At 30.6% G+C, this 12,442-nt stretch overlaps 1 protein-coding gene across 1 annotated transcript in view; it reads right to left on the bottom strand.

Annotated features, from left to right (window-relative positions):
* Window positions 1-635: 635 nt before the first annotated feature.
* LOC129233227 (endoplasmic reticulum-Golgi intermediate compartment protein 3-like) overlaps window positions 636-12,442 on the bottom strand; it is a 97,330-nt gene continuing 85,523 nt past the window's right edge. Inside the window, exon 11 of the mRNA XM_054867283.1 lies at window positions 636-692. Coding sequence (XP_054723258.1) covers window positions 636-692 — 57 coding nt within the window. The remainder of the gene's footprint in view (window positions 693-12,442) is intronic.

Raw genomic sequence — 12,442 nt, 5'->3', positions numbered from 1 at the left:
AGTTTTTGCTGTAGAGCGGCCACAAAAAACTGGTCACACACAGACTGACACACATACACGCATATATACATACACTTTCACACACACACACACATACCAACACTATGGTGACATTTGGATCCTTACTAATAGTCGGAGCTCGATTCAATACCTACAGAACTGGAGCAGTGTGTGCGACTTTGTGGGTATTCAGATTATCACCCATCTCAAAAACCTAACCAAGGGAAGGGAAGTCCACTTTCAGTGGATTCCCTCTCATGTAAACATCCATGGCAATGAAGCCGCAGACATCTTGGATAAAAGAGGTTGTTCAGAGTTGCCCAACAAGGACTTCACATTAACTTATAAGGAAATTTTCTCTATGAAGAAACAAGGAGACAGGCAAGTCTGGATCACCCCTCCCGCCCATCCCTGGTACTGCAGGAAGACCCCGGGAGGCTCGTTGGATGTCGAGGGTGAGAGACATGATCAAACGGCCGTCTCGAGACTCATAAGTGGTTATCTGAAGAACATGATTTTCGACTCTGGGTGTTAGATCTTCTCTTTGTGCAGCAAATGCAATCTGAAACCGGCATCCCCTGACCACATCCTTGATTGTTTGGGGTTCACTCTGGCAGATGTCTGTGCTAGCCCCACTACTGGTGCTTGACTTCGCTAGGGTTCATGGCATCATGAATCTGATCTAGCTGCCGCTGGATCAATGAAGGATTGTAAACAACAACAACAACAACAACATACAAAACACACTCATGCCTGCATACAGACACAAACACACGCCTACACACATATACATACACACACGCCTACACACAAGTAGGGAGATAATGTATGTTCACCGGCAGGAGGAAGATTTGAAGATCAGCTCTTCCTCCCACTCTCACTCCGCCTCTCATTCCCCCTCTGACCTTGGGTTGATCTTCCTCCTGATAGCCGCCTCCCAGGGCCGCCCCGAGAACCCGTAGAAGGTAACGAGGTTATTTTGGCGCGTTTTTGAATATTTCCCCGCGTTTTTTTTATTTATTTACAAACATACTGGACTTTGTCGTTTTTTCTTCTAACCTTATACGAAGATTTTTGCATGACCACGTTTTCGCACGACCGCGTTTTCGCGCGCCCGTGTTTTTGTACTTTGTCGTTTTTTACTGTTAGGGAATGGCAACACCAAAGTTTTTAGTTTTCGGGTGGCAACACTTGTTGCTATGGTAACCATTGTTTTTACTTTTAAGAACGTTCGTGGCGCCATCTATCGGGACTTTGAATATTTTTTTCTGGACTGCGAATTTAATTATTTTTATTTTTACAGAATGTCGCGACCGGGAATCGAACACGCGTCCACCAAAAAGCATTGACGCTTTAATTGACGCGCGCATGCCAATTAAGCCACCAATGCTTTCGATTTAGAGGAAGTTAAAATGAAACTCAATATAATTTTTTTTCTTATGCTGAAATGGAAGATTACTCAAAAACAATTTATCTGAAAAAATCCTAACAGTGCTTTCATCTAAAATAAAAATAATAATCATATCAAACTTTTTTTTTTCTAATTTTCTGCTATCAAAGAAAACATTTGTATGTTTCTGTTTTTTTTTTTTTTTTTTTTTTTTGACTTTCATACAACAAAATATTTTTTCTTACTTGTTAAGTTTTCGAAGAAATACTTAACTTAAATATTCTTTCACACATTTTGAACTTTAACGTTTTTTCCTGTCATTTAGAACTTTGATTATTTTTTTTTTTCACTATTTTAGCGTTTTTCAATTATTTTCAGTCTTTAACTATTTTCTTACTCTTTAGTCTTTAACTAATTTCAAGAATTTCAGACTTAGATTATTTGTTCGTGATTTCGATTTTTTTTTAAGTATATTTTAGAGTTTGATCATTTTCTCGCTTGTTTTTACTTTATCGTTTTTTTTCCCTGATATTTTTAAACTTAGAAATTTTTCACAAGTAGTGACAGGAATCGAACCTTCAAATTTTTCGAAACGTTATCATGCCTTCAATTTTTGCAATCATGTCAAACTTGCAATCAATTTACTCGTAGTAGTAATTAACACTTATCATTAACAAATTTTCACGGATTTTAAAAAATCAACTTAATTAATTTTTTCCAGTAAGCAAATTGCGCACTCAAGTTACATTCCAACACTGCATATACGTTTCAAGAGTTTCATTGAATTTATCACATTCCATTTAATTAACTCTAATAATTACTTTTTCATTAATACTTAACTTAATCATTTTATCATACATTTATTCCAGTTAAAAAATTATGCTTAAAAGTTATTTATTTTTCTTAGCACAAGAGATTTTAACATGTTCCTACTAAAATGCTTTTCACTCTAGTTTGAGTTTACTAAAATAGCAACTCATTTACTATTTAGATTCATTTAATCGTCTTTGATTCTTTTTCATTGTTAATAATTTACATTACCACATACGTTATTATTTTTATACATTTATCCATTTAATTTTCCAAAATTTACAATCAATTTACTTTTCGTATTAATTAACACTTATCACTATCAAATATTTTCATGAATTTTAAAAAATATCTTCTTAAATAATTTTTTACTGTAACCAAATTTCCCACTCAAGTTATATTTTATCACTACATATGCTTTTCATGAGTTTCATTTAATTTATCGCATTTCATTTAATGAACTCTAACAATTATTTTTTATCATCGATATTTAAGTTAATCATATTTTCCTTTCTTTATTTTTTTTTCATGCAAACACTCTTGATGGAATAAAACAAAATTTTCAACTTTCATGAATTAAATCCCCTCTGACTATTTTATTTTACTTTACCATACTTTACTATTTTACTTACTGCGTTTTACTATTTATCATTCATTACAGCTTTTCCAAAATATTACTTTACAACCAACTAATTTCATTAACAGAATTTTCATTACAATTCATAAATTTCACTTTTATTTCATTATTTTTACCTACGGTAAAATAAAACACATCACATAAAAATGTTAAACATCAATGAAGAACCCAAGAAATGTTAAAATTATAAGTCGAGTATCAAAACTTCATGTCAGCAAATTTTAAAAATAGACTTACCGAAAAATAACTTCTACTGAAATTCATTTCAAAACTTGGAATCAATTTACTCTTAGCATTAATAAACACTCATCATTAAGAAATTTTCATGGATTTTAAAAATCAACTTATTTAATTTTTTTCCAGTAAGCAAATTTCGCACTCAAGTTACATTTTATCACTACATATGCTTTTCAAGAGTTTTATTGAATTTATCACATTTTATTTAATTATTTTTTGATTAGTATTAAACTTAGTCATTTTATCGCTTAGTATTTAACTTAATCATTTTCTTGCTTGTTTTTACTTTATCGTTTTTTTTTCCCGTTAATTTTAAACTTAGAATTTTTTCACAATTAGTAACAGGAATCGAACACACAAATTTTTCGAAACATTATCAAGTCTACAATTTTCATCCAACTAATTTAATTTAAAAACTTGCAATCAATTTACTCTTAGTAGTAATTAACACTTATCATTAACAAATTTTCACGATTTTAAAAAAATCAACTTATTTAATTTTTTTCCAGTAAGCAAATTTCGCACTCAAGTTACATTTCATCACTTTATATGCTTTTCAAGAGTTTCATTTAATTTATCACATTTTATTTAATCAACTCTATTAATTATTTTTTGATTAGTATTTAACTTAGACATTTTATCGCATAGTGGTTTACTTTATTATTATTATTTTTTTCATACAAGCACTCTTGTTAGAATAAAAAAAAATTTTCAACCTTCATGAATTAGAATCACTTTGACTATTTCATTTTCCCAATAATATTTTACTTTAACAACTAATTTCTTTAACAAAATCGATATCATTTATTTTAGTCTTTATCCTTTTCGAACGATACATTCAAATGGACAGCTATACGTTAAATTAAGAAACTTAATCTAAAATTTGACAAATTAAGTTATAGCTAAATACTGACTAAAATTAAGTACAAAAGACTAACCTTTTTGGGGTGAAATCCCTCAAGTACCAGCTATCGCGAAGTTATTTAAAAACAGTGAATGAAATTGTAATAAGTGGATTGTTAATTATAACTCAATCTCACAAATTACAACTACACGCATGTTTTATTTGAAATCGCTGCATACGGCTGTTTGCCCATCGTCGATTTGCAGAAGGCATGCCGTGAAATCGCAAATCAACTCGGCTGTTAAAAAAAACTACCGTAATCCTACAGCACTTCGGATCGTCCACACACACCGATGCGAATTGAGGAAATGACTTTATCAATATTTCTATCTACCCTTTACCGATAACAGATAACAAACCCCACGTGCGAGTATGATTCACCATTTAGCAAGCACGTCTTGTAAGTGATGTCACTGTTTCTGACCAATTAAAATTAGTTCACGTTTCTCAAATATCAAGCACATAGATCGACAATAGCCTGATGTCAGGTTTTCCAAACAAAATTTTAGATTTTAATTCGTAGTTTCGAATTAATTTCTTTTTCATTTCAAACTTATAAAAAAAATTTCCAGCTTGTAAGAATATTTCTTTCAAAGATGATTTTCACCAGCGTTAGTCAGTCTTAACTCTCATAGGATTAAGAGTCACAATACTAAAACAACTTCCTGTGAACTTAAAAAATAAATCAAACTAGGGTTTAACACTAGCGGGTGAAGAAAAATCCTAAGTACATAGAATAAAATTTCACGACGTCTTTCAAAGCTCAGAATCACTCTGAAAATGATTCTCCAAACATCCACTATAAACCAATGAATATTCACTTTAACCAATGAGAAGTGTACATAAATCTCTTGCTACTGACGTCATAGAATATCACACGAACTTTTGAGCAGAATTGAGTTGTTTTCCACAGTATTCAGATTTTTAGAAAATGCCAACACTTTGACTTCCAACTTCATTATGACCTACTACGAGTAATTTTAAGATGGTAGCAGGTTTTCACATCACACCGAATGCCGATGACGTTTTCGCATCTCATGCAAATTGACATGATCAATTACACGTGATTGACCATGTCATGCGCGAGATGCGAAACCGTCATCGACATTCGGTGTGATGTGAAAACCTGCTACCATCTTAAAATTACTCGTAGTAGGTCAGGATGAAGTTGGAAGTCAAAGTGTTGGCATTTTCTAAAAATCTGAATACTGTGGAAAACAACTCAATTCTGCTCAAACGTTCGTGTGATATTCTATGACGTCAGTAGCAAGAGATTTATGTACACTTCTCATTGGTTAAAGTGAATATTCATTGGTTTATAGTGGATGTTTGGAGAATCATTTTCAGTGATTCTGAGCTTTGAAAGACGTCGTGAAATTTTATTCTATGTACTTAGGATTTTTCTTCACCCGCTAGTGTTAAAACCTAGTTTGATTTATTTTTTAAGTTCACAGGAAGTTGTTTTAGTATTGTGACTCTTAATCCTATGAGAGTTAAGAATGACTAACGCTGGTGAAAATCATTTTGAAATTTTGAAGCCTGAAGATGAACAGATGGGATGCAACGAACATGAAAATGAACACTGAGGCTTCTCCACAGCCTGATGATATGATACACTTGGGTGATTGTATTTTCACTTTAGGTGAATACTTTTCGGAAACGTACACGCGTGCATATTAGAAGATATACGTGTGGGAAAGATGGTATTCTTCGACCAACTAAGGATGGTATTTCCTTAGAACCAGATGTGTGGAGATCACTTATTTCAAGCCTACGTAAAAATATAAATCAAAAATTAATCGAAGACCGTGATTTTGCTTTTGTTATAAAAAAGGAGAGTCGAGTGCGAATGGTAACATCTGTGTTAGTGTGCAAAGATTGTTCAAACTGAAACGAGAAGTGTTCCAGTTGATGCCTGATAGAGTTCTACTTTTCGAAAGCCAGATTGACAAATTGTGCTACGCGTCCCCTTGTATCTCACGTAGTGTCAAAGACAAACTTATGACTTATACTCTAAAAGAGTACATCCTTTCGGAAATTGAGAAAAAATATCCCTGTGATTGTCGATGTGATAAAATCAGCACATATACATCGCAAGAAGTTGGTAAACTGACTGATTCTCTACGTAAGTGACTATTTGATGAGCTCATATGCAACATAAACTACCTTTCTGAAAAAGAATGTGTGGATTGTAAAAATGGATTCATTTTTTACATGAGAGTGCATGAATGTGAATCATTAACAAGGGGTCGAAAGTTCGACACTTTTTTCGAACAGGCGCTTTTTAATGTTAATTGGGAAAACTTGACTCGTGACTTCGTTACTTTGAATGTTGATAGTCCATGTTTAAAATGTCATGTGTCTGATTTATTTGATGCAATCAATGTTAAAAATACGCTTGAAAGTTTTGAAGAGTTTTACTTAAAGATGTAAGTTTTTTTAATTGTCTTTTACTGTGTGTGTGAATAAATTGTGTTTATCATTTTAAAAGAGACTTGTGTTTTTATTGAGTTGTTGAATATGGTTGATGGATTATACTTTGAAATCACTCTTACATATATTTTTTATATGCACTTTATTGTAAGTAATCTTTATACTATCGGTGTTGTCTTCATCTTATTGTATGGTTTTGTAATTAAGACTGAATGAAAATATCCTTTTTGTGATATTTCTATAGTTTAATACATGCGAAGGACTTCGACTAATGCTAAGTGGAAAGTCAAAATTAGAACCGTAAAGCTTAAACATGTCAATGGTTTGAAAACAATACACAGTTATATTCACATACACAAACTCGTACGTATCAATACACTTACATTAAAGAGAAATATTAAAGACTTATAAATTCTCATATGAGATAAGAACGCTCTTTCTTAACTTAGTTGGTCACATGATCGATAAAAGATCATCACCTATTTGTGATTTGTCATGAAATAATATACATCGATAGATATGTTACTAAGTGTGTAATAGTTTTTATTTTTCTTAAATTCAAAGTTAAAACCCATTTGTTAATTGTAGGATTATATTAAATGCTAAAAATGTGATATTTTCGCTTATAATTTCGGTTGATGAGTAAAGTTTTATTACAAGTTCCCTCACACGAATGAACAATAACATGCTAGATGGATATTTGAAAGCTTGAGTGGATGATTTGTAAGTATCTTAAACATTATTATTATTATTTGTAATGCATGTGTGTTAATTAATACTTAGAGTGCAAAGAGTAAATGGTTAAGTGCTATTGGTTATTAATACTAAGAGTAAAGTGATATTGAGTTTTAAATTTAATTAAATCATTTCGTTTAAAGATTCAGTTGAAAAAATTTTATTTTGTAAGTTTGAAAATTTTTGAAAAAAAAAATAGTTTTGCGAAAAAAAAAAAAAGATTGAAAAGAAAAAAAATAATATGTTACAAAAATATTATTATTATTATTATTTTGATTTGAAAAAAATATTTTTGCGGAAAAATTTATTGTTGTAAGATTAAAAATTTATTTTTATATGATTGAAAAAAAAAATTGATTTTTTTTTTAATTAGTGGAAAAATATTACAAGTTTGAGAAATTATTTCTTAAAAACATTTTATATGATTAAAGAAAACAAAAATTTTTGATTTCATTTTCTAAGTAGAAAAATATTACAAGTTTGAAAAAATACTGTTTTGAATCAAAAATCTGTCTTTGAAAGAAATATTCTTACAAGCTGGAAATTTTTTTTATAAGTTTGAAATGAAAAAGAAATTAATTCGAAACTACGAATTAAAATCTAAAATTTTGTTTGGAAAACCTGACATCAGGCTATTGTCGATCTATGTGCTTGATATTTGAGAAACGTGAACAAATTTTAATTGGTCAGAAACAGTGACATCACTTACAAGACGTGCTTGCTAAATGGTGAATCATACTCGCACGTGGGGTTTGTTATCTGTTATCGGTAAAGGGTAGATAGAAATATTGATAAAGTCATTTCCTCAATTCGCATCGGTGTGTGTGGACGATCCGAAGTGCTGTAGGATTACGGTAGTTTTTTTCAACAGCCGAGTTGATTTGCGATTTCACGGCATGCCTTCTGCAAATCGACGATGGGCAAACAGCCGTATGCAGCGATTTCAAATAAAACATGCGTGTAGTTGTAATTTGTGAGATTGAGTTATAATTAACAATCCACTTATTACAATTTCATTCACTGTTTTTAAATAACTTCGCGATAGCTGGTACTTGAGGGATTTCACCCCAAAAAGGTTAGTCTTTTGTACTTAATTTTAGTCAGTATTTAGCTATAACTTAATTTGTCAAATTTTAGATTAAGTTTCTTAATTTAACGTATAGCTGTCCATTTGAATGTATCGTTCGAAAAGGATAAAGACTAAAATAAATGATATCGATTTTGTTAAAGAAATTAGTTGTTAAAGTAAAATATTATTGGGAAAATGAAATAGTCAAAGTGATTCTAATTCATGAAGGTTGAAAATTTTGTTTTATTCTAACAAGAGTGCTTGTATGAAAAAAATAATAATAATAAAGTAAACCACTATGCGATAAAATGTCTAAGTTAAATACTAATCAAAAAATAATTAATAGAGTTGATTAAATAAAATGTGATAAATTAAATGAAACTCTTGAAAAGCATATAAAGTGATGAAATGTAACTTGAGTGCGAAATTTGCTTACTGGAAAAAAATTAAATAAGTTGATTTTTTTAAAATCGTGAAAATTTGTTAATGATAATTGTTAATTACTACTAAGAGTAAATTGATTGCAAGTTTTTAAATTAAATTAGTTGGATGAAAATTGTAGACTTGATAATGTTCCGAAAAATTTGTGTGTTCGATTCCTGTTACTAATTGTGAAAAAATTCTAAGTTTAAAAATAACGGGAAAAAAAACGATAAAGTAAAAACAAGCAAGAAAATGATTAAGTTAAATACTAAGCGATAAAATGACTAAGTTTAATACTAATCAAAAAATAATTAAATAAAATGTGATAAATTCAATAAAACTCTTGAAAAGCATATGTAGTGATAAAATGTAACTTGAGTGCGAAATTTGCTTACTGGAAAAAAATTAAATAAGTTGATTTTTAAAATCCATGAAAATTTCTTAATGATGAGTGTTTATTAATGCTAAGAGTAAATTGATTCCAAGTTTTGAAATGAATTTCAGTAGAAGTTATTTTTCGGTAAGTCTATTTTTAAAATTTGCTGACATGAAGTTTTGATACTCGACTTATAATTTTAACATTTCTTGGGTTCTTCATTGATGTTTAACATTTTTATGTGATGTGTTTTATTTTACCGTAGGTAAAAATAATGAAATAAAAGTGAAATTTATAAATTGTAATGAAAATTCTGTTAATGAAATTAGTTGGTTGTAAAGTAATATTTTGGAAAAGCTGTAATGAATGATAAATAGTAAAACGCAGTAAGTAAAATAGTAAAGTATGGTAAAGTAAAATAAAATAGTCAGAGGGGTTTTAATTCATGAAAGTTGAAAATTTTGTTTTATTCCATCAAGAGTGTTTGCATGAAAAAAAAAATAAAGAAAGGAAAATATGATTAACTTAAATATCGATGATAAAAAATAATTATTAGAGTTCACTAAATGAAATGCGATAAATTAAATGAAACTCATGAAAAGCATATGTAGTGATAAAATATAACTTGAGTGGGAAATTTGGTTACAGTAAAAAATTATTTAAGAAGATAATTTTTAAAATTCATGAAAATATTTGATAGTGATAAGTGTTAATTAATACGAAAAGTAAATTGATTGTAAATTTTGGAAAATTAAATGGATAAATGTATAAAAATAATAACGTATGTGATAATGTAAAATATTAACAATGAAAAAGAATCAAAGACGATTAAATGAATCTAAATAGTAAATGAGTTGCTATTTTAGTAAACTCAAACTAGAGTGAAAAGCATTTTAGTAGGAACATGTTAAAATCTCTTGTGCTAAGAAAAATAAATAACTTTTAAGCATAATTTTTTAACTGGAATAAATGTATGATAAAATGATTAAGTTAAGTATTAATGAAAAAGTAATTATTAGAGTTAATTAAATGGAATGTGATAAATTCAATGAAACTCTTGAAACGTATATGCAGTGTTGGAATGTAACTTGAGTGCGCAATTTGCTTACTGGAAAAAATTAATTAAGTTGATTTTTTAAAATCCGTGAAAATTTGTTAATGATAAGTGTTAATTACTACTACGAGTAAATTGATTGCAAGTTTGACATGATTGCAAAAATTGAAGGCATGATAACGTTTCGAAAAATTTGAAGGTTCGATTCCTGTCACTACTTGTGAAAAATTTCTAAGTTTAAAAATATCAGGGAAAAAAAACGATAAAGTAAAAACAAGCGAGAAAATGATCAAACTCTAAAATATACTTAAAAAAAAATCGAAATCACGAAAAAATAATCTAAGTCTGAAATGCTTGAAATTAGTTAAAGACTAAAAAGTAAGAAAATAGTTAAAGACTGAAAATAATTGAAAAACGCTAAAATAGTGAAAAAAAAAATAATCAAAGTTCTAAATGACAGGAAAAAACGTTAAAGTTCAAAATGTATGAAAGAATATTTAAGTTAATTATTTCTTCGAAAATTTAACAAATAAGAAAAAAATATTTTGTTGTATGAAAGTAAAAAAAAAAATTAGTTAAGAAAATTATTTCTTCGAAATTTTCACAAGTTAGAAAAATTATTTGTCAATTTGACAAAGAAAAAAGAAATTAGTTAAGAAAATTTAACAAGTTAGAAAAAATAAAAATGATAAAGTTTGAAATGCATGAAAAAGAAAATCAAAGTTTAAAATATATTTCAAGTCCACAAAGCATTGAACCAAATCGAAAATCTCGAATGGGTTGTATTTAAATAAATCTTTACTTAAGTGAAAACTTTGTTATTATGAAAAATAATAATAATGATGATAGTATCAATTATGAGCTGAAATACAGTTAATGATATGCCATGATTAGTACTAAAGAGTGAATTAACTGATGGTTTTAAAATTAATTTAATTGTAATATTTGTTGTCATGGTACAGATTCACATTAAGACTGAAAGTGTAATGGAAAATATAGCATAGTGGTTAGCATACGTTTTTGCTAACTCAAAGTTTGGGTGTTCGATTCCCGACACTCTGTAAAATAAAAATAATTAAATTCGCGGAAATATTCTAAGTCCGGAAAAAAATATTCAAAGTTCCGATAGATGGCGCCACGAACGTTCTTAAAAGTAAAAATCGAAAAGTAAAAACATAGCAACAAGTGTTGCCACTCGAAAACTGGTGTTGCCATCCAAAAAGTAAAAAACCTCCTAATCTTCTTCAAAGTGTTGCCATTCCCTAAAAAACGACAAAGTCCAAAAACGTGGGCGCGCGAAAACGCGGTCGTGCGAAAACGTGGTCATGCGAAAACCTTCGTATAAGGTTAGAAGAAAAAACGACAAAGTCCAGTATGTTTGTAAATAAATAAAAAAAACGCGCGAAAATATTCAAAAACGCGGGAAAAACCCCGTAACCTTCTACGGGTTCTCGCGGCGGCCCTGGGAGGCGGCTATCAGGAGGAAGATCAACCCAAGGTCAGGGGGGAGTGAGAGGAGGCGCAACCAGGCGAGGTCACAGGCGCAACCCGGAGGTCACAGGGGCAATGGACGGCGGCTATGAGCCGGAGAGCCGCGGGCTGGCGTTGAACCGGCCTTTTTCTACTACTCACACATACATACACACACGCCTACACCTACACACACGCCTACACACACATACCTACACACACATATCCCCACAAACACACACACATACACACACGCCTACACACACATATGCACACATACATACCAACACAAACACACACACACATACCAACACACTCATGCCTACACACACATATGCACACACACACACACATACACACAACTGTGTGCAAATGGTGCAAAGCGAGGACCCTACTTTTTTAACGTCACACCGAGGACCTACTGAAGGCGTTGTGTCAGAAGAACACTCATTAGATTTTTGTGCTTAAAATCATTTGATTAGTGCGTAACAACCTCGATTTTTTAATTTTTCAAAAAATTTCAAACATGTTTTTTTTTCAATGTAACCGAGGACCTCATACACAAATGTGTGCGGATGGTGCAAAGCGAGGACCCTACGTTTTCGCACGTCATACCGACTGAAGGCGTTGTGTTAGAAGAACAATTTTTACATTTTTGTACTTAAAATCATTTAATTAGTGCGTAAGAACCTAAATTTTTTAATTCAAAAAAATTTCAAACATGTTTTTTTTAATGTAAACGAGGACCTCATACACAAATGCGCGTCTGTACCTGAGAGTGAGGACTTTGCTCTCCTTTCATTATTCTCTTGGGATTTCTTGTGTTACTCAACTAATAAACTCTAGCAAATAGTAGAATTCCAGTTATCCGAACTCCGATTATCCGAATCACTTTCGGAAGTTT

The sequence above is a fragment of the Uloborus diversus genome, unplaced genomic scaffold (genome assembly GCF_026930045.1).
Source record: "Uloborus diversus isolate 005 unplaced genomic scaffold, Udiv.v.3.1 scaffold_264, whole genome shotgun sequence".
In the NCBI taxonomy this organism is placed as follows: Eukaryota; Metazoa; Arthropoda; class Arachnida; order Araneae; family Uloboridae; genus Uloborus; species Uloborus diversus.
The sequence above is the reverse complement of the archived record's forward strand: the minus strand, read 5'-3'. Positions and strand labels throughout refer to the sequence as shown.